The following is a 21,066-nucleotide window of genomic DNA, read 5'->3' as shown; positions in this document are numbered from 1 at the left end:
ATTTGAATCATATTATTGTAAATCAATCAAGAAATAGCCAGAGTCTTCCCGCTACAATATTGTGGCCAGCGAGTAGCTCTAATTAAATGCTTATAGAGGTACAACTTATCTATAATACTAGAGATTTTCTGGTTGTGCCTTGCACAGCCAATGCCCAATATATATAGTGTCAAAAATATTGAAAAATTTGCTGGTATTCTCATTTCTGTAAACAATAACATGTAAATTTTTGGCAAGTTATATTTAGTGTCTATGCAAATGCATAACTGACAGGTGCCGAACCTGTACAATAATAAAACCTGCTCAAACTAAAGTTAATTCTGTAGATAGCGATGAGTAGGGTCGAATCCACAGGGACTGGAAGTAATTGTTTCTTTTAGAGTCCAAAGTATGGGGGGTTTTGGATTAAATGCTAACTAAATAAATTAACTGCAGAAAATAATTAATTAAAAGAAATAACTAAGAGAAATTCTAGCCAAGGGTATACTTCAAAAATGGTTCATGCACTGATCATTGATGCAAAAATAATCCCAACATTTATTAATAGATTAGTTACAGTTGTCATGCATGCGATAAACAACCAACCCTTCCTTAATTTATCGATAGCTAAGGTACGACCGTTAGCTATTTCTCTAACCCAAAAAATAACCCTAGGTACGACCGTAGGATTTAATTTCTAGATTGCATTAATAATTAGAAAGGCCCAATCCTAACCAACAAACACGCTACGAGGGTTTGTTTAAATTAGATCATATGCTCCCCTGACATAAACCCAATTACGCCAGTTGCTACTGAGGTAGAGATAACGAACAATTACGGATTCAATTACCCCTATTTAGCAAAAATAGCCTATATGAATAATTAATTATTGCGCACTAATCAATCATACACAAGGCCATAGCAATTAAAATCAAGGAACATACAAATACCAATAGATGAAGAAAATAATTAAAACAGATTCGATCTCACAGTAGTTGTCGAACCAAATCGTCAGTTGTCCCTTGACTAGAATTGTAGAATTAGTTCATAATTAATGAACTAAACCCACAAGAAATTGAAGCAAAGGCTGCGGCCATCAATTGGGAAGCTGGGCATTCAATAAAGAAAGGAAGCTACGAGAGTCCACTGAGTGTGTTTGCTTTTGTCCGACATTCGGAGAAGAGAAATTGAATAGGCAGAATCAAAAACAAAAGCTAAGCTTCTCAGCAATCTTCATACGTAAGAAAGAAACTAGCTAACAAAAACTAAGAAGAAAAGTCAACAACTACGGCTAAGCTACAAGACGAAAAGCTCTCCAATGTGCGGCGGCTCCCCTTCCGGAGAGGAAGAAGAAGACCCCCACTTCAGCCCTTCGTTCCTCCTTTTAATGCTGCGCTCTGCGAATTACCAAAAAGGACTTGTATCTCCTTGTTCCAAAAATGCCCTGGATGCCTGCTACTTGAACTCTTTCCTGATAACTGTCAAATCGGCACTTATTATGGTATTTTCGTTCTACTCCCTGAAATATATGTAAAATACTAAAAGTGAGTAGAAACTAACAATTAATCCAAATTGGGTCAGGTAATAGGAGAAATTAATAATAAAATAAATGATAAAATCGCAACCTATCAATAACTCGTAGAACTGAAGTATTAAAATAATTGGTAATTGAGGTGGTTAAGGGGCGAGACCACAATGGTAAAGTTCACTAAAAATTCTATCATGAAGACATATTAATTTTTGCTCTCATATTTTAGACATCAATCAATCATTTTTCATATTGAGTGACAACAAAGGCCCTTAAGAAGGAATGTAAAGCTTATGCCATTCTGGACCATAATGAAGTGCATGCATAGCTCCACATAAACCATGAAGAGTCTGGAGAAATAAGCACATATGCAATATGAAAAATAAACATGAATGAAGAACACAATAAACTCAAGTTAATTAACTCACAGCACACAATATTTCTTTCACACTGAAAGATGCACACTCTCGTACAATTCCACAGTTTTACAATAATTTGTACAGCTCGAACAACAATTATGACCAAAAAAAATTCAAATCTTGGGCTAATTGAAGCATGTTAGACTTTGAATTTTCAGATATCGATAATAAAGATACCTAAACAACACCAAAACAAAATTAACTGAATCGTAGAACAATAGTACATAACTTTACAAATGTGACGTTCATTGCAGCCCCAAATGGCACCATGCAGACAATAGCTTCCGTACAGCACTTTGAAATTCATTCATAGAGCCCTAACAATGTCAGGATTGATATTAAAAAGGTTATCTCTAGTCATTGCTAGTTTCCTATGAACTCCAACAGGAATGATCAGAAGGTCCATGTGAGTGAGGGCATCCTCCAATTGCTCTTTCTTTACAAAACCATGCAGCTAGAAATGTAAACCATAGATAATCAGTATATGCCAGATTCAATAATTTAGAACATAAGAATTTATATAGCACAAAAAGGGACATGTCAATTTTCATTCATTGAATTTCATTTTATCAAATTCCTGATCCCTGGATTTACCAACAAAGTTAAGGTAAAGTGAACTAAGATGAGATAATGCTAGCATGCTGCAGTCTTTTCGTTGACCTTAAGGCTAAATATGTGAAGAAGAGATGTTAGAAAATCATAAAGTGGATGTTTGCTGAACATAGGAGATAGACAATATTTACCCGTATTTTCTCTTTCTTCATTAACTTTCACATTTTTAACATTGTACAATGACGACAATCTATTGACTGTTCTGCTATGTTGATTTTAATTGCAAGTCTGTAAAGGGACTGGAGGTTTCAACTAACATGAAATTTGTTATTGTACAAAGTACTGTGGGTGGAACAACTCATTCAAGAGCTTCCATTTCATCTCTCTCTTTCGATTAACGGTTACCGTTGATTTCTTTGACAAGTAGGCAGATGAGATACACATTAACAAATCAACAATTTGGTTATCAATTTAGATTGAAAATGTACCGCTGCTTTGGTGTCTATATGATTAATATCTACGATGAGAGCATAGGTATACCAATCTATTTGTTTGTTTACTATTGTCATGTAGAAAAGCTAACAACATCAAAAAAAAAGGGCAAATTAAACTTACCAAGGAGGACTCCCTAAAAGGAAAAATGAAGAGCAAGGTGGGTTGCTGCTGCTACTATTTCCAAATTAAATGGAAAGCCCAAATTGATTGTGTATAACATCTAGATTCCTAAAACATTCCCATTGTGAAGCCCATTTTTCATTTTTCACTTTTGCATTCATTGACTGGCCACAATAATCAATTATATGAAGCTCTTTATTTGTAGAGTAGCATGACCAGGAGCATGAATAAGAATAAAAAAAGTAAAATCGCAGAAATATCTATAAGTTTATATGCCAAAATGCAGAATGCAAAATATTGGTCTTATGCTTATAGAGTGGAGTTGATGTGGACTAAGTCATGCAAGGAAGTGTCTTTCTATTTCGTCAAAATTTTGTGACTTGTGGATTTTTTTTTTAATAAACAGAATACTGTTAATAAAATCCTAATGGTTGGAGCGTACTTTATGAGATAAGAATCTTCATTCGAATGTTGAATAAAACTGAACTCAAATGCAATTCATGGTAGTTCTTGAAAGCTTACTGATAGGTTGTGTCCCCTGATAGAAGCAGCAACTTTGATTGCAGCAAGTAGGTGATCTTCCTTGATCATACTCGTTTGCTTCTAATACATATTAATCTATTGATTAGCCAGCCTCACCATAATCATATAAAGCATACGTTCAGTTAATAAGTGAGACCAAATGAACCTACAACTGAAAAAATTATGAGTAATAGACGAAATATAACAAAACTTAGGCACAATGATAGCTAATGAAGAGAGTAAAGCTAACTTCTATATATATGAAATCCAAACTGTTAGATACAAGCAGCTGACCAAGAGATACAAACATGAGATTAATTGTTTAAGAGCGTCATATTCAACAAATTAGAGTGATTAAATAGTAAAAGGCAAAATCTGAGAAAGAAAAATGGTATAAGCATAGAGATTCAGTTATGATATTCTCTAGAGTGTAGTCAAGCAGAGCAAAACTTAAGCACGAAAATTGTAAGATGTAGTGAAGGAATAGAAGGAATGACCTTGAATTGAAGCAATTCCTTAATACGAATCTGCCAACCCCAAACAAAAGCCTCTTTAGCACCGACTCTTTTAAATCGTAACTAAACCCCTGAACAAAGTTGGCAACCAAAATAAAATGTACAAGAAAGGTATCAATGTAAAACTATACAAATTATCCAATATGTTTAAACTATACTTAGATGAGAAAAAATTAGAAAGAGGCAAAAATATAATTAGGCACACTTTAAATGAATATCAATCTGCTAAGGAGAAAAGCAGCTGAAATATTAAGAAATACCACCCACCTACACCTACCCTCAAGCTTCTATCTGAGGATTTCCAATATTATATTAGAACCTGAACAACGACAAGAACAAGAGATGAACTCAATCTGCCGTACACACAATGGCCTCCCCCCAAAAGAAAAGGAAAAAAAATCCCTTTTTTGGTCTATGCCTCTTTTCTTAGTTGGAAAAATCAACTTCAAAGAGCGTCCGTGTCCATCAGTATACCTATCGATTTGTTTGCCTACTTGCAATGTTTTATTAGTGTGTTTTTAGTTATCATCATCCTTCTTCTTCTTCTCGGTCGGTCCATCCATCCATCAACTCAGGTTAGACACCCAAAGTCAAAAAGCTATTAAGTATTAGCAGTAATTAGATTCTTGTTTCCTTTAACAAAGAGAACGTAAAACAATAAAAAAAATTAGTGCTTTTTGCACACTCAATGTGTGTTCAATAAATAGATGTATAATATTTATGGTAAGTAAATTTCATATGAATTTTTCATTGCCAAAATAATAATTAATCTCTTAAATTTCTTTCAAATAATAATTGTTATATTGATAGTCACAATGGTTAGTATTAGGTATGTTTAAGGTAAATAATTAAAGTAAAACATGTTTTGTTCTATAAGAGTAAAATCGAAAGTTCAAAGAGTGACAAATAATGTTTACACTAAATCGCCCTTTATATATATTATATAGACTAATGTTAAGGGCACACCCAATGTACGTGCAGTTTAGAAATAATTATTAATGTTTATGAATATGTTAATTTTGTTTTTACAAAATTAAATTTTATATAAAATCTTCAAAAAAAATTTGCAATTTATTAGTAACTTTTTCTTTAAAAACAGCTATAGTTTATTTGGTAGTTATAATATTTAAGGGAGTTATTTATGGGAGATTATGGTAGCAAATCTGATTAGAAGAGTAAAAATTAATTTTTAAGGACAAAATTAAAAATTCATAAAATGACACAATATTTATTCCAACTGCCACCTCTCTCCATTTCCTATCTACAAGTGTTATTGCAATACTTTTGAATGGAAATTTTATACATATTAAAGAATCTTGGCTCACATATTTGTGGTCTGTTTGCTCTTTTGTTTAGACAGGTATAGTCACTTCATGCTGCAATTTCACCATTTTTTATGTGTAGGAAGTTAGAAAGCCAAATATATATTACGTACATAGAAAGCCAAAGTCCAATTTGCATATATATATATGATTATGCATGTCCGCCTATTCCACAACTTCCGTCCGTCTCACTCACTGTCGTGTCCAACTTGCAAATCCACGACTTTAGACCCCAAAAACATGCATACAAGTAATTACCAAGTATCAGACTATTCCTCTGCTCTATCAACAACCAAAATCCATTTCATCTACACAACCTTCTATCCCATCCTATCCACCATTCAAAAATACCACATTCGTTGAATTGGAGGAAAAAAATAGAAGAACTTACAATCTGTGGACCTGATACTCGCAAGGGAACTTAAAACTGATAACAACAAAAGTAAGGGAAAAAAATTCAGTCGACAAGTAATAACTGAAAGCAAACGAACTTAGAACTGAAATCTGTGAACGTTAAATCAGAAGCTCTTCTGCACCAATTCTTTCAAAGTGCAATTAAACCCTTGAAGAAATTTGGCAACCAAAATAGAAAGTATATAGATTTTCCAATCTGTTCAAGACTCGTTCGGAAAAATATTAGGCACAGAATATGAATAGTTACCTTTACTTGGAAATGTTGCAGAGCAAAAGGAGGTAGAACCGTTGATTTTTTTTGTGAGCAGTGTTTGTGTTCCTGATGTATATAAAGACACAAACTCTATCAGTTGTTAGGAATTTTTCTTTCACTGACAATAGATAACAACACAAAATTGATGAGTTGTTAGAGATTTTTCTTCTCACTCTCGATAATTTGTGAACTGGCAAATGAAAAGGAAGGCAAAAGGACAAACCTATATCTCTAGTAATAGGTAGAAATCATACCTCATACCTGACTCTTTGTGGAATAATCGCATGGTTGGGATATGCATGGGCAGCCACAATTGACTCTTTGTGGAACAATACCACGATTGGGATATGGATGAGCAGCCATAATTTGGGGAAAAATTATTGACCAGGTGTTGGAGCAGATCTGTTGGTACTTTTGTTTGTCCGAACCAGGAAGAAAACAAAAGAGAAACAAAGGAATGGAAACAGAGAGGGAGGGACGAAGGAGAAAAAGTAGAACTGAACATGAAAACAAAATGAAATATGCAAACATGCTTCTTCTGCAGCAAAAAGAAAACGAAGCAGAAACAACGGGAAAGAGAGGGCAAGAATGCTAGGGAAAAAGTCAAAAACACTTCTAAACAATTGGCTACTGATGGAAGAATTGAAGTTGTACTTTTCTTCGTTCAACCAGCAAGAAAAGAAAGGAGAAATAAAGAAACGGGAAACAGAGAGAAAGAAAGGAAGAAGAAAACAAAAGATGATGGGCTAAAAGGAAGTAGAAAGGGACTGTTTTGTCTTGCTGCCATATGGGTCAGCTTCCATTTTTTATTTGACTTTTTTACTTCTTGTCTTTGACAATGGATACAAAAAAGAAGCAGCAACTACCGGTTTCTTTCGCTGAGAAAAGACTAAAGAGAAGAAGGGATAGGAAAGATTGAGAAAGAGAGCAAAAGACTGAGAAAGAAAGGAAGAATAAAACAAAAGATGATGGGCTAAAGTTGTAAAATGAAGTGCAAATGGAGTGTTTTGCTTTCCTGCCATCGGTGCTAAAGTTGTTTGACTTTTTGGCTTCTTGTCTTTCATAATGGAGACAAAGAAGAAGTGGAGAACAGAGCTAATGCCAACCACCGCTTTCTTGGGTCTAGGAAAAGAGGGGAAAAGACGGGAAACACTGAGAAGTAACGCAAAAGATTATTCGCAAAAAGTCAGAAATAACCCTCAATAGTTAGGTACTGTTTTGGGGCTAGTTATTTTTATTTGGGCAAGATAGTAATTTCATGAGAAAAGACAAAAATGACCTCAACAGTGATACACTGTTTGGAGAACTACTCAATATTCTCAGGGCATAAACAGAAGAAAATTTTCCTCCCTCTCCTCATCCAGCCACGTGGTTGAACCTGGGGCTAGTTATTTTTATTTGGGCAAGATAGTAATTTTATGAGAAAAGACAAAAATGACCTCAACAGTGATACACTGTTTGGAGAACTACTCAATATTCTCAGGGCATAAACGGAAGAAAATTTTCCTCCCTCTCCTCATCCAGCCACGTGGTAGAACCTGGGAGAAGAAGTCTTAGCTTTTTATATATATGTAAGATAAGATATTAAGAGCAAGAGTTTAAATTAGCGGATTAGTGCATTAGATCTCATATTCCGATAATACCCTCGGTATGCAATGTTGTTTTTTTAGCTTTGCTTTATTTATGATAATTGTGGTTATTTATGTAATTCAATGTAACAGCAAGAATGGGTTTTTACTTTAGAAATATAAAATATATTAAACTCAGACTTTGTTAACTTTCTTGAGCAATAGTTGGAAAGAAATTATTGTTTGTAAAGAAGTTTTAGAAATTTCTCTGGCAATCAATTAATTGTGAGCAAGTAAGCAGATTTCCTTAGTTTCCTTGAGCAATAGTGCAAAAAAAAAAAAAATTTTCGGAAAGAAGTTTAACAAATTTCTTTGACAGTGCTTTTGGAAACTAAAGAAGATTAGCATATCAATTTCTTGTTCAACACGATTAATTGTTGTGATATTAAGGAAACTATCCTGGAGGAACTTTTGGAAACTAAACAAGAATATCTAAAAACTTTTAATGAATAAAATTGTGAATGAAGGAAATACTTGAGGAAAGAGATTAAAATTAAATATTATACAAAAGAGTAAATCTTATATATACTGACAGTGTATAAACTATCATTGTTAGATCTATGATACATATACAAAAGTTAAATTTCAAATTCAAATTTTGCATAATTATCATTTATCAAAAATGAGTTCTTGTGGATGGATTTAAGAAGTTTACTGAAGCTACATTTAGAAGGAAATTTCTTGCCATGCTAGATCAACGTGAGAACTCAAAATCAACTGGCTACCTTGGAACCCAATTACACCAAGTAATGTGATTCCTGGAGCCCCATACTGTGAAGGCATAATAAAGAAATTAAACTCATGCCTTTAGGAAGAGCTCAATTTTCTAATTGCTTAAACTTTGTAGAACTAAACAAAAGATAGCGAAAACATTAACCTTGAGGTTATATTTAGTAATAGAGTGTTGTTGACATAAATTTCTTTATAGAAAAGCAATTGATTTCGAGCAAAACATTGGTATTTTGTACAAAAAAGTTTTCATTCTTTTATTTATTTTTTGTTAAAGGAAATCCAAAACTAAAGACGCCCTTACATTTTTCAGAGATTTAGGCACTCAACGTGACCTTTTCTTTCCTATTATCTCTTTCATTTATTTGTGAATTTAAAATAAAAAAATAAAATTTGTATTTCAATTGCCAAATTTGCTGTGTTGGGATGATCATTTAATTTGGCACATTCTAAGTGAAAATCTAAAGGAGTTTTTATGGAAGTTTTTCTTTTGCCATATCTCTGAGTATGCTTAATGCTTATATAAGCATCTAGCATCTAACTGAGAATGAGTATTAATAAAAACAAGAAAACTAAGAAAATATAGAGCAAACAATTTATATATATTTATAAAAATTATTAGTTAATTGGTCTGGTTAAATTCTTTTTTTTTAGTTTTATATTTTTCCTGTTGATATAAATGTAGGATATCTACACTTAACCGTCCATTTGCTCCTTTTTTGTAAAAACTTTATTGTTTTTAAAAACACTTAAAAATTTGTAGGCAAACAGAGAGATTATCCAATCTTAGAAGTAATAGGATTGTTCTAGCTGAGAATCAACGAGGTTATGCCTACTTGTTACACAGGTTTTTTTCCTTTTACCCTTTTTTTTGGGTTAGACATAATACTCCCACGAGCAGTAACCACCAAATTAACTATTTAACCCTCAACTATATTGGCATATTTGAATATTCCTTTTGGAATAGAGGAAAAGAACAAGAAAATTCAAGTTGTCATCTATCCTATTTCTTCATCTCTTGGTTTCGCTTTCTTTTGCCCTTTTTCCTCTAGCTAATTTGGACAACTCTTCTAGTCTTCTACCCTCAACAAAAAAATACAGCTAATTGACCAAACCAAATCCAAACTCTACTAGGACTGAACGTCCAGCTTAAGATGTCTAAAAATGCAACAGAAAAGATATTATTGCTAGCAAGTCTCCACTAACCAAACTCTTTGTTGGACTTTCTTGTGAAAAGATACTAATAGCAAGCTTGGACCGTTAGTTAGTGTATCAAGAGAGACTCGGGAGGCCCTAGGCCCCAATTTAAGAAACAGATTTTTTGGGAATTGACAACCGAAAGAGCTAGTTAGAAGCTAATTTGGGCTTGTTGAGCCTTTTGTTAGATCTAGGCTTTTTTGAATTTTTAGTATTTAGTACTTTAAAACTTATGATTTTGTACTCTTCTTTATAGTGAACTTGCTGCTCTTTCACTTGTGGCATAGGTCAATTGGCCAAACAACATGATTCTCGTATGTTATATTTATTTTTGCCTTATTATTGTATTTTGAAGTTGCCAAAAACTCTTTCATCAATTTTTCGGATGACAACTCAAGATGAAGGCTATTTTTAGTTCTTGCCGGAGTTAATTTAGTGCTACAGGGAATTGAGAAAAAGTCCGTTGAGGGTCTTGTGGAGAAGAACAAGATTATTGTATTCCTGAATTTTTGTCACATTTCACTTGTGGGGAAGGTAGATGATACTTTTAGAACTATAGGGGTGCTAAATGATATTACTAGAAACTTCAGGGGAGGATTTTTTTATCAAAGTATTCCACTTTTTGAACAACTTTAGCAGTTAAAAATAGGGATAATTTCAGAAACCTCCCCTGTGGTTTGAACAATTACACTGACCTCCCCTGAGGTTACTAATCCTTTACAAATTCAGTCCAAATGATTAAAATATTATTTTAGAGAGTAAAATTAGAATTTTGTACCTGATTTGTCCTTTGTGCCGTATATCCAATGAATGACAAAGTATTACAAATTAATTAACAATTAATAAACTTTAACGAGCGTAGTTTATAGGCAAATACGTATTGCCTATTTAAAGTACCAGCTCTTTACATGAATTTTATTTTCAAACATTTACTTTATCACAAATATTTATTCTCAAATACATATTTGTATTTACTCTCAAATATTTAATTTTTGTTAAACACAAAACCTACCAGTTTTTTTTCCGTAGAAATATTAATATAACATTTTTTCAATTTTAGTTATAAATATTTATGTATTTAACATAAATTAAATGATTCAGGATAAAATATCCATAAAGAGCCAATACTTTACTCATGTAATGGATGAAAGTCATAAAAAATTAATAGTTTATGAGGCCATTTATTTTTTAAAAAATATTTAATTTATATTAAATAGATAACCTACTGATTTTTTTTTTGCAAGAACATTACTTTAATAGTTTTTAATTTTTAATTACAAATGTTAATATATTTATCATAAATTAAATATTTGAAAATAAAATATCTGTAAATAGTCGATACTTTAAATAGGATATGCGTATTTACCTATAAACTACACTATTTAAAGTAAGGAGTATAGTTTATTGATTTAAGTTAAGGAGTGTAGTTTATTGATTTAAGTAAGGAGTATAGTTTATAGGCAAATACGCATAACTTATTTAAAGTACCGGCTCTTTACATGTATTTTATTTTTAAATATTTAATTTACAATAAATATATCAATATTTGTAATTAAAAATTAAAAGGTGTTACAATAATATTCTTGTGAAAAGAAAATCGATAGGTTATCTATTTAATATAAATTAAAATTTAAAAAAAATGGCCTATAAAATGTTAATTTTTTATGGCTTTCATCCATTACATGAGTAAAGTATTAGCTCTTTATGAGTATTTTATTCTGAATCATTTAATTTATGTTAAATACATAAATATTTGTAACTGAAATTGAAAAAATGTTATATTAATATTTCTACGGAAGAAAAACTGGTAGGTTTTGTATTTAACAAAAATTAAATATTTGAGAGTAAATACAAATCTGTATTTGAGAATAAATATTTGTGATAAAGTAAATGTTTGAAAATAAAATTCATGTAAAGAGCTGGTACTTTAAATAGGCAATACGTATTTGCCTATAAACTACGCTCGTTAAAGTTTATTAATTGTTAATTAATTTGTAATACTTTGTCATTCATTGGACATGTGGCACAAAGGACAAATCAGGTACAAAATTATAATTTCACTCTCTAAAATAATATTTTAATCATTTGGACTGAATTTGTAAAGGATTAGTAACCTCAAGGGAGGTCAGTGTAATTGTTCAAACCACAGGGGAGGTAAGTGTAATTGTCAGAAACCTCAGGGGAAGTTTCTGAAATTATCCCTTAAAAATATTGTGAAACGCAGACCAGTGATGAACAGAATGAGTGATTGGTTTTGATGTATTTTGAACCATCAGTTCAATCATTTTAATGTATTTTGAGTTTGAAAAAGTTCTGATGTGTCCGAAATCATTACGAAAACCAAAACTTCATGGAGTTTAAGACTCCTAAAGAAAAAATGGTCCGAAAAGAATAAAAGGTTTCCTTTTGACTCCTTGAAGAAAAAAAGCGTAACTCAAACAAAAATTTGTCCAATCCAATGTAAACCGGCGTCAAATTCCGGCAGAGCTTTCAGGTTTTAAACCTGTAATTAAGTTAAATATTTGAATATGCTAATGAGCAAAATGGATGTAAAATTAGGATAGATTGGAAAAAAGAAGAACAATGATGAAGGATTGGTGGCAAATGGTAATATAAGACGAGAATTTGTTCTACTGCTGGTTATTCTGGTAACCTCATCTTCTCCAACTTGCTCTCTTTTTGTAAACAAATCTCATCTTTTATGCCAGGGAGAAGGAGAACGCCAAATGGAACCCATGCAGTGACAGAGCCAAGATATTTTTCCTAGGCGCCCAAATATCTTTCTAATAAAATTATTTTAATATGCTATGTTCAAAATAATGTTCATCTATTTAAATATATGACATCTAAAAATATTAAATTTTAATTTTAATTATAAAGGTATGTTTATTTTATAAATATGCAACATAGTCAAAATGAAAAGTAAGACAAAAAATAAACTTTTCTTAAATATCTTATAATATCATAAACCACCCAAGTTATACATTATGAAAAGATACTCCAATATGTCGCCTATGCAAAATAAATAAATATATATATGCAATATATATAAATATTTTAATTTAAAAAGATAAAAGTTATGTTAACATACACTAAAATTTCAATCTCTTTTCTTAAAAGTAAATTGAGTTTTACATTCCTTTTAGAAGTAAATTTATCTATGATTGAATCAGCGCTAAATTTTTCAACAACTTTCTTTTCTATGTACACAATTAGGCAATCATTCAAGAAATTAACTTCCATCTTGTTTCGTAACTATCTTGATTATCTTCATAATTGAAAATATCTGTTCTATACTTACAGTTGATACAGCAAGAGGAAGAACGAGTCTAATCAATTGGGCTCAATTGCATATTTATATTAGCCAAAAAAGTAATTGTTTTTGTTTTAACCCGTTGATGATTATGAATTGGGTCATTTATTCTAATGTATCAAATTGGGTCAATTTACTATGGATTATTGATTATATGTTTACTTTTTTAAAAGTTAAATAACTAGCACAATAAAAAATAAATAACTTATTTGAAGAAAAAATTAATTCAAAGGTGGCTAAATCATATATATATATATATATATATATATATATATATATATCATAATATAAACTAAAATTATGAAAATTAGGGGGCTAACTTTGTTTTACACCCATATTTACACATTGTGAATTAAAACTTTCAAAACACGGCCTCCCTCAGCACCCCTTGGATGCATGGCATTAACAATAGTAGTTTATTCTCTCATGCCCTAGTTCAGCTTAGAGCAGTATTAACTAGGTGAATATTTGACAAAAAAAGGTGAATATAAGGTTTTTCATTCAATTTTATGCCGTTTGTAAGATTTAGAATTTGTTTTGAAAGATAAGATGTAAAGTTTTGTAACTAAGATTAAGCAAAATGAAAATAGAAAGAACTTTAAAGGTGCAGGTGGAACAAACCTTAAAAGGTTAGCGTAGAGTGATTTGATCATTAGAAGTCTTGCCTTTGCTGTCTAGTCAATTATACAAGCCACATAGAGGAACACTATTGTATATAGACAAGAAGAGACTCTTTTTTTTTTTTTTTTTAATCCTCCCATCCCTTCTCATATGCATTTTACTCTCGACTGTTAAGTACATGATTTGAATTGCTTTTTAATTCCAATTGTCAGATACATTATTCGAACCTTGAACTTGGTATGAAAAAGAATCTAAGAACCCTTTCTTGATCATTGGGACTAGATTTGATAGAGTAATTAAATGGGTAATAAAAGAACTAATTATGTTTTGTGATGCTTCAGTAGCGGTCCATCCATGAGGACTCTGTGAGTTTGTAAACTGCGTCTATACATGTGTATGTTAATTAATAAATTTAGTTTTTTAATACAATGTTCTATTTTGTTAGTTATGTAGGTTTCTTTTAGGGAACCCAAGAAAAGGGAAAAAAGAAAAATAAGGAAAAAAAATAAATCACAGAAACAAATATATAGAGAATACAAAAAATTAAAAATTAAAAAACCAAAAGAAATAATATATATACCCAGTAAGCTACAGCCCAAATTCAGAAAAGCAAAAATGAAACAAAGGCCCAAAGAAAGAAAGAAAGTCGAAAAATAAAGCAGAGGAAACGATATTTGGAATTTTGGATTACAATCATTTGGATAGAAGAAAGTTAAAGTCAGCTTTCACCTGGAATTCTGTCCTTTTTAGTCTCACAAGTCATAGCAACAATCATTAGTCTTAGATGATTGCCAGCTAATGGTTTTCTCTATTTTCTGAATATTCTTGAATTAAATAAGTTACATGGTATAGAATATCACAATTAGATGTCAAGTTAAATGAAGAAGTACATAGATTGTTCAGCAAAAATGTCATTCAGCTTCTTTAATTTGTCATTTTTACCAGGATGAACATTGAACAATTAATCACATTGATCAGAAAATAAAAGATGAAATAGTTTAAGAAAAGTTACGCTCTTTAGACATTTGCTAAGTTGAAGAATGCATAGAAATAGCCTCCTTTTATTGTATGCGTTCGGCAAAATATTGTTATACATGAAAATACAATCATGTTGATGAAAAATTTACCATTTTGTTCCTATGCACTTTCTCTATTGAAAAGTAACACAATTTAGATCTCTTTTTTTTTTTTTGGGTCGATACTAAGTATTTGTTGCGTGAGAGTTTTGTATTACTGAATTACATTTGATCATTTGATCAAATGTCTGCTGGTTTTAAGGATCATTTGTCTGCTGGTTTTAACCAAATCAAAAGCTTGTTAATTGTCTGCTGGTTTTAAGGATCATTTGATCATTTCAATCCCTAGTAGCAATGAAGTAAGATTTCAAAAATTGGGATCATAAACACTAATAAACATCAAATCAGAAAAGAACATGGAGAACATTCTACAAACAGCTAGTTTTAAGGATCATTTCAATCTGTAGCAGGATTGAAGAATATTTGAAAAATTGGGATCATGAACACTATTAAACATCAAAATCAGGAAAGAACTTGGAGAATATTTTACAAACAGATTGTGATGGATCGTAAACACTATTAAACATCAAACCATGACTGTGCTTTAAACAGAGAGTTACAAACAGCTAGTTTTACAAACAGATTATGATGGATAATATTGGCTTGATAGAATGCATGACTGTGCTTGCCCCTGCAATGACAAGTAATACTGCTGCATCAGGTTCAAACCAAATAATTTGGTACAGATGAAGAAGGGACATGAGTTATATCATTGAACTGAATTAACATGGACATGCAATTATATCTGACCTGATGAGTGGAATGATCACACAAAGTCAAGAAGAGACATAAATGCTTCAGTCTTTACCATTGCCCAATGTGATGATGAGAAGAAATGGACTCTCCGGCTGAGGAAATCTACTCTGGAAGAAGGGATAATTGCAGTACTACATCAGTTGAATGAAGAGGTATACAGATTACCCAACAAAATAGGTCATCTGGTTTCTTTGATTTGTCATTTTGATCAGTTTGAGCAATAAACCACTTAAATTAGCAAAATAAAACATGAAACCACACACAAAAAAAAAAAGTTTAAGAAAAAATTGCTTCCTTTTTGATTTCCGAAAATATTGCCTATTAAAGAATGAAAATGTTTGTATTTCAGCATATTGTAGTGAAGAAAAACACATGTTAAGTCCTATGCCCTTCCTCTGTTGAAAAATAACACAACCATAGGTTTTTTTTGGGCTTTTGTCTCCACTTAATATTTGTTGCAAAACTGTTATTGTATGTTTAAACATATCAATCAGTTGAGTTACACTTTTCTGTATTACTCTTATTTACAAACACAAATTGGGAATAGAAAAGTGTATCTGGTTTTGAGTATATCATATCAAGTTATGCTTTTGCTCTGCTGGTTCTGAGTATCATATCAATATGTAGCAACATGGAAGAAGATTTCGCAAATTGGGATTATAAATGACAAGAAGATGACAACATAAACAGTACTGAACACTGAACCAGAAATGACAAGAAGAAGATTTTAGAAACAGATTGTGCATCAATGTGTTTCCTACTGCAATCAGAAATGTATCAGGAAGCTATGCAGCAGCATCAGGTTTAAACAGATAAAGAATTTAGACGCCTCCAGAAATTGCTTCAAAATACACATGAATTAACACATCATTGGACTGATTCAACATATAAACAGATGAAAAAGAGACATGAATGGTTTGCCGTGGTAAACTGTTGAGAGAAACATGAATCATTATATAATTGAACTGATTCAACATATGCAAATATAGTTTTATCTGACCTGATGAGTGGAACCCTACTGTACATTCACTCTTTCTGAAGAAATCTCCTCTGCTTCTGAGGGAGTTGACTCTGCTTCTGTAGATTATTCTTCTGAGGAAATGGATGTATCATACTATTAATTTCGATCTTTAGAACCTCATTGCCCATATCCATCTGTTCTTGTTGAATTTGCTTTACAGAATCTACAACAGACTCACGACACCTTTTCACCACAATCATTTCAAGAGTCTCACACTCCCCTAAACAGGAAGGGACCATTTCCAGCTCCTCACACCAGCTCAAGACCAATTTCTTAAGGTGGGAAAAATTATCAGAAAATGCAGTCCAGTTGCGAAATTCCAATTCTGACAATTTTAAGACTCGGAGTTTAGGGAACTCCCCTTCTTTCATTACCCATTCTTCCCCAACAAAGCAGTCCTCAAGTAATTTAAGCACTTCAAGATTGGGCAACTTTCCAATTGTTGAAATTTCACTCCATGGCTGACGATTATGTGAGAGAACCAACTTTTTCAAATTCAACGGGAATTTAAATCCACATCCATGAAAACGAAACAAATGAAGTGATTCCAGTTGACTCAAACCGTCAAATTCAAGAATCTCGTTGCAATTTCTGGTAGCTTCTCTTGAGCTGTTCCAGCGTTCCATACATTTTAACCTGCGAACGCTTGGTAACTTTCTCAGTATCTTTTGCAAGCTTTGAGGGGAGGGATCAATTGTAAGGTCCAAAGTGTCTAAACGATCTAAATCTGGGGATACTTCAAGATTTTCAAGTGGAAAAATAAAACCACGTTTGTATACTTTACGATAATTTAAAGCACGTACATGACTCAATGTCTTAATGTTCCAAATAGTACTTGGCAGCTCAATACCAAACCTCGGATATTTTACGATGAGAGTTTCTAACCTTGAGAGATTGGCTATCGCAGATGGGATGTATGTTATTCGTTTGAGCGCCAGGTATCTCAAGTGAACAAGCAACACTACTTCCATCAGAAAAGAATCACCAAAGTCCAAATTCCCAATATCCAACACTCTGAGAAGTTTAGGTAACAAAATACCCAAATCCTCCTCTTCATGTTTAAAATCATCTTGTCCAAACAAGATCAAAGAGCGTAAATTGGGAAAAATAAGCGTTAACTCCCAAATCTTCAATTCCCTGGCTTTGGAAACACAAACTCGGTGGGGGTTGCTTGGTCCAGTAAGACAAAGAGGGTTCCAACTATGAATAGCATATAGAAAACTTTCTTCTTTGGCTTTTTTCACACAAAACTCGTGTACCAAATCGTGAAGTAGACAGTATTTGGCACCACCCACATTTCTTTGTCTGACAGCCATAACTAAACTTCTATTAATTAGAGTCGTCAAGTAGTCATAAGCTGCTTCCTTTAAGCTCTTTCCTTCAGTTTGTTGCACGAATCTTTCAGAGATCCAAAGCCGTAACAACCTTCGCACATTAATAACCTCATCTTCTTGAAATGCAGCTAAGTACAGAAGGCATGGCTTCAAATAATCTGGTAAATGACTATAACTCAGCTCAAGTGCCTTCATGCAGTATTCATCCTCAAGGACGATAGAACTTAGACTTTTTGCAACTTCTTCCCAACTATCTTGTGCAGTAGTAGCAAGAATTCCAGCAATAAGGACAACTGCGAGGGGTAAGCCCTGACAAAGTTTTGATATTTGAGATCCAACTTCACTTAGCGCGGGAGGACAATCTTCCATGCCAAATAGCTTTCTCTGCAGCAATGTCCAACTCTCTTCGTCAGTAAGATGGCGGAGATGGTGAGGCTCGCTATTAGGTTTGAAATGCAAAGATAAATTCTGGTATCTACTGGTGAAGAGAATCCTGCTTCCATTGGCATCATTCGGTAGTGATTTTTCCAACAAATTCCATGCCTCAACGTCCCACAAGTCATCCAAAAAAAGGAGATACCTACTTCTCAGCAAAACCTGCCTTAGCTTCAAGGCCAAATCATTTTCATTCATCTTAAGATATTCATTAGAACTCTCAGAAGAACTACTACACAAAAGTTGAACTAACAAACTGTGTTTGCTACACGTTTGAGAAACACGACACCAACCATGAACATGGAAATGTGACCTAACTGAAGGAGCATTATAAACTTTGTGGGCTAATGTGGTCTTACCAAGGCCTGGCATACCCACAATGGGAACAATATCCAATTGCTTGGATCCTCTCGTAAGCCGATGAGTAATAATTTCCACCTCGTCGTCAAGACCTACCAGATCTTCGTCGTGCATGGCGGCAGCAAGTTGTGACGGTATGTGAAGGGAAGTCTTGTTAACTCTTTGGGTTTGAGCATTATGGATCTCAGGGGCCTCAATCTTCAAAAGATTGATATCTCTAGAAACAGCATCCAAAGAATCTTCACATTTATCACCAACAAGTGCCAAGTCAATCAGTAACTCTGCCTTGTATGCAGCCTCCATAACATGACTCCAGAAAGCTTGAAGTTTTCCATTCTGATAGCGCTGCTCCTTGATATTTTCCAGGAAAGATCTTAAGAATACGAGATCCTTTTGGATCATTTGGCTTCTATCCTGTTGAAAACCAATTGAATCATCAGCCTCATCACACCTTGCTAGTTCCTTGAGATTTTCTAGGAAAGAATCCATACAGCCCAACTCATTGGGTCTTGGATAATTAAATGATGAATATGGTGATTTTAGTGGAAAATTGTGTGCAACCTCTGCCACCATATATTTGAGAACTTTGTGCAAATGAAACAACCCAAGATCTGTTTTCTCGGGCAAGCCTTCTTTGATTTCATTGACAGAAAGGGAGAAGGTCAAAATTCCTACATCAGATACCACAACTCTAATAAGATCCTTTATTTCATCACCTAGTTTCTCCTCCTGTTTAAGAAGGATAGCCAGGCATCTTATTTCCTCATGGAGTCTTAGTATTTGATCCTTGACTGGAACCTGAAAACTGGCATAAGATCCTAGTAGATCCATAAGATAATCACGAAGAGAACCAATAAACTGGCCTACCACATGATCCTCATTCTTCTGAAGGGCTAAATCATATGATGATCTCGGTTGTTTCTTTGAAGCTGTCAGGACATGGACAAAAGTTTCTCGAACTTGGAGATCATGAAGATTGATCTTCTCGTGTATCAGCTGATAAATTTCAGATTCCATTCGATTGACCGCTTGTTCATCATCATAGTCAGACAGACATATAGAAATCAGGCTTCCAGCTGCAACTACAGTGTAAGTCAAGAGATCTGTCAGTTGCGAACATTCAAGACCTTGCATTGTCACAAAGCCAATGAGATTCCTTAAGAGTTTTAGCCTATTTCTAAGTGTATCCCTTAGCTCCCCAGCACATAAAACGCGATTCAGATTCTCTATAAGGCACATAATAAGATCCATAACTAGTCGTGGATCTCCTGGTGAGTAATAGTCGATGAAGATGGCGGCGCATGATTTCTTGAGATCTGTCTCAAGAAGCATTTTCATCTTTTCCTTGGATCTGGTAGCCGTCCTTTCAAAGATGTCAGAATCTAAGAGATAATCAGTAAAAATATATTCAAAATAAATAGGCTGAAGTTCTGGAATCATCCTGATAGCCACATCTTGAATTCTGAAGCAAATAATACTACGTCTCAAATTTTCAGACATAATATTACACCTGTCCTCGCGATCATGCTCCAAAAGCGCTTCGTGGTTCCTCCTCCTCCTACACTTTTTGACATACAGAAAACAGGTTTTCATTAATCTTACCCTCTTCTCCACGTCCTTGAAGACCCAGTGCTCCGCTAGAAAATCTAAAGCAAGATCAAAGCAACTAGTGCTAGTGCTGGAGGAGACGTGATGCGACTGCAGATAATCATAAGAAGCAAAATCAAAGCCATTGGCGTTACTGCTGGAGGGGATCTCCATTATAATATCTTGTTTTCACTCTGATATTAGATATTTATCTGGTTTAGCAGCTGCTCAATAAAATCAGTTCAGGATCCAAAACTTTCTCATCTAACAATAGCCAACAAACAATAGGCTGGACTTTTTTTTCCCACTTTTTGTGTAAATATTGCAAGACACTGTACTATCTTGTTCACAGAAGATATGGTGCTTCAGAACTTTGCCAGCAACTTCAGTGCAGCGCCAAACAAAGATTCCTCCCAATCTGATGCATTATTGGTGGGCCATGCGTGCACCAATTTGGGCTTTTTTTTTATGACAAAATGGGTGTACCAAATTGGACACTTTTTGCAGTCACATCAGTAATTAGATTACAACATTCATGTAATGGTTTCTGCACTAATTTCAATATCGTTCTTAAACAATTGCTGGCTGATGGCTTTCAAGTTTTCAAACTAATTGTCTAATTTGAATCAAGAAATAGCTTTGCATTAGTCTTCCTGCTACAATATTGTGGCTAGCGTGTAGCTCTAATTAAACGCTTATAGAGGTACAACTTATCTATAATGTATTAAGAGCAAGAGTCTAAAGTAGCGGATTAGTGCATTAGATCTCGTATTCCGATAATACCCTCGATATGCAATGTTGTTTTTTTAGCTCTGCATTATTTATGATAATTGTGGCTATTTATGTAATTCAATGTGACAGCAAGAATGGGTTTTTACTTTAGAAGTATA

At 33.3% G+C, this 21,066-nt stretch overlaps 1 protein-coding gene and 1 long non-coding RNA gene across 5 annotated transcripts; both read right to left on the bottom strand.

Moving 5' to 3' along the window:
* Nucleotides 1-1,067: 1,067 nt before the first annotated feature.
* On the bottom strand, nt 1,068-6,881 carry LOC113698663 (uncharacterized). Of its 4 annotated transcripts, none has more exons than XR_003450262.2 (6): nt 6,374-6,881; nt 6,114-6,185; nt 5,844-5,879; nt 3,616-4,201; nt 2,156-2,380; nt 1,068-1,498 (listed from the first exon to the last, which is right to left on the bottom strand). It is a non-coding gene; the product is annotated as an uncharacterized lncRNA (long non-coding RNA). The 4 variants fall into 4 exon arrangements; XR_003450264.2 differs by having other exon boundaries at nt 6,381-6,881; XR_003450265.2 differs by lacking the exon at nt 5,844-5,879 and having other exon boundaries at nt 6,381-6,881.
* An 8,168-nt stretch (nt 6,882-15,049) lies between these two features.
* Nucleotides 15,050-20,588, bottom strand: LOC113698878 (putative late blight resistance protein homolog R1A-3). Its single transcript, XM_027218837.2, has 3 exons — nt 16,440-20,588; nt 15,434-15,546; nt 15,050-15,314 (listed from the first exon to the last, which is right to left on the bottom strand). The coding sequence occupies exon 1, from the start codon at nt 20,348-20,350 to the stop codon at nt 16,466-16,468; it is 3,885 nt and encodes a 1,294-aa protein (XP_027074638.2). The 5' UTR covers nt 20,351-20,588; the 3' UTR covers nt 15,050-15,314; nt 15,434-15,546; nt 16,440-16,465.
* Between the last annotated feature and the right edge of the window lie 478 nt (nt 20,589-21,066).

Source organism: Coffea arabica, chromosome 7c (genome assembly GCF_036785885.1).
Source record: "Coffea arabica cultivar ET-39 chromosome 7c, Coffea Arabica ET-39 HiFi, whole genome shotgun sequence".
Classification (NCBI taxonomy): Eukaryota; Viridiplantae; Streptophyta; class Magnoliopsida; order Gentianales; family Rubiaceae; genus Coffea; species Coffea arabica.
This window is presented reverse-complemented; position numbering and strand designations above follow the sequence as displayed.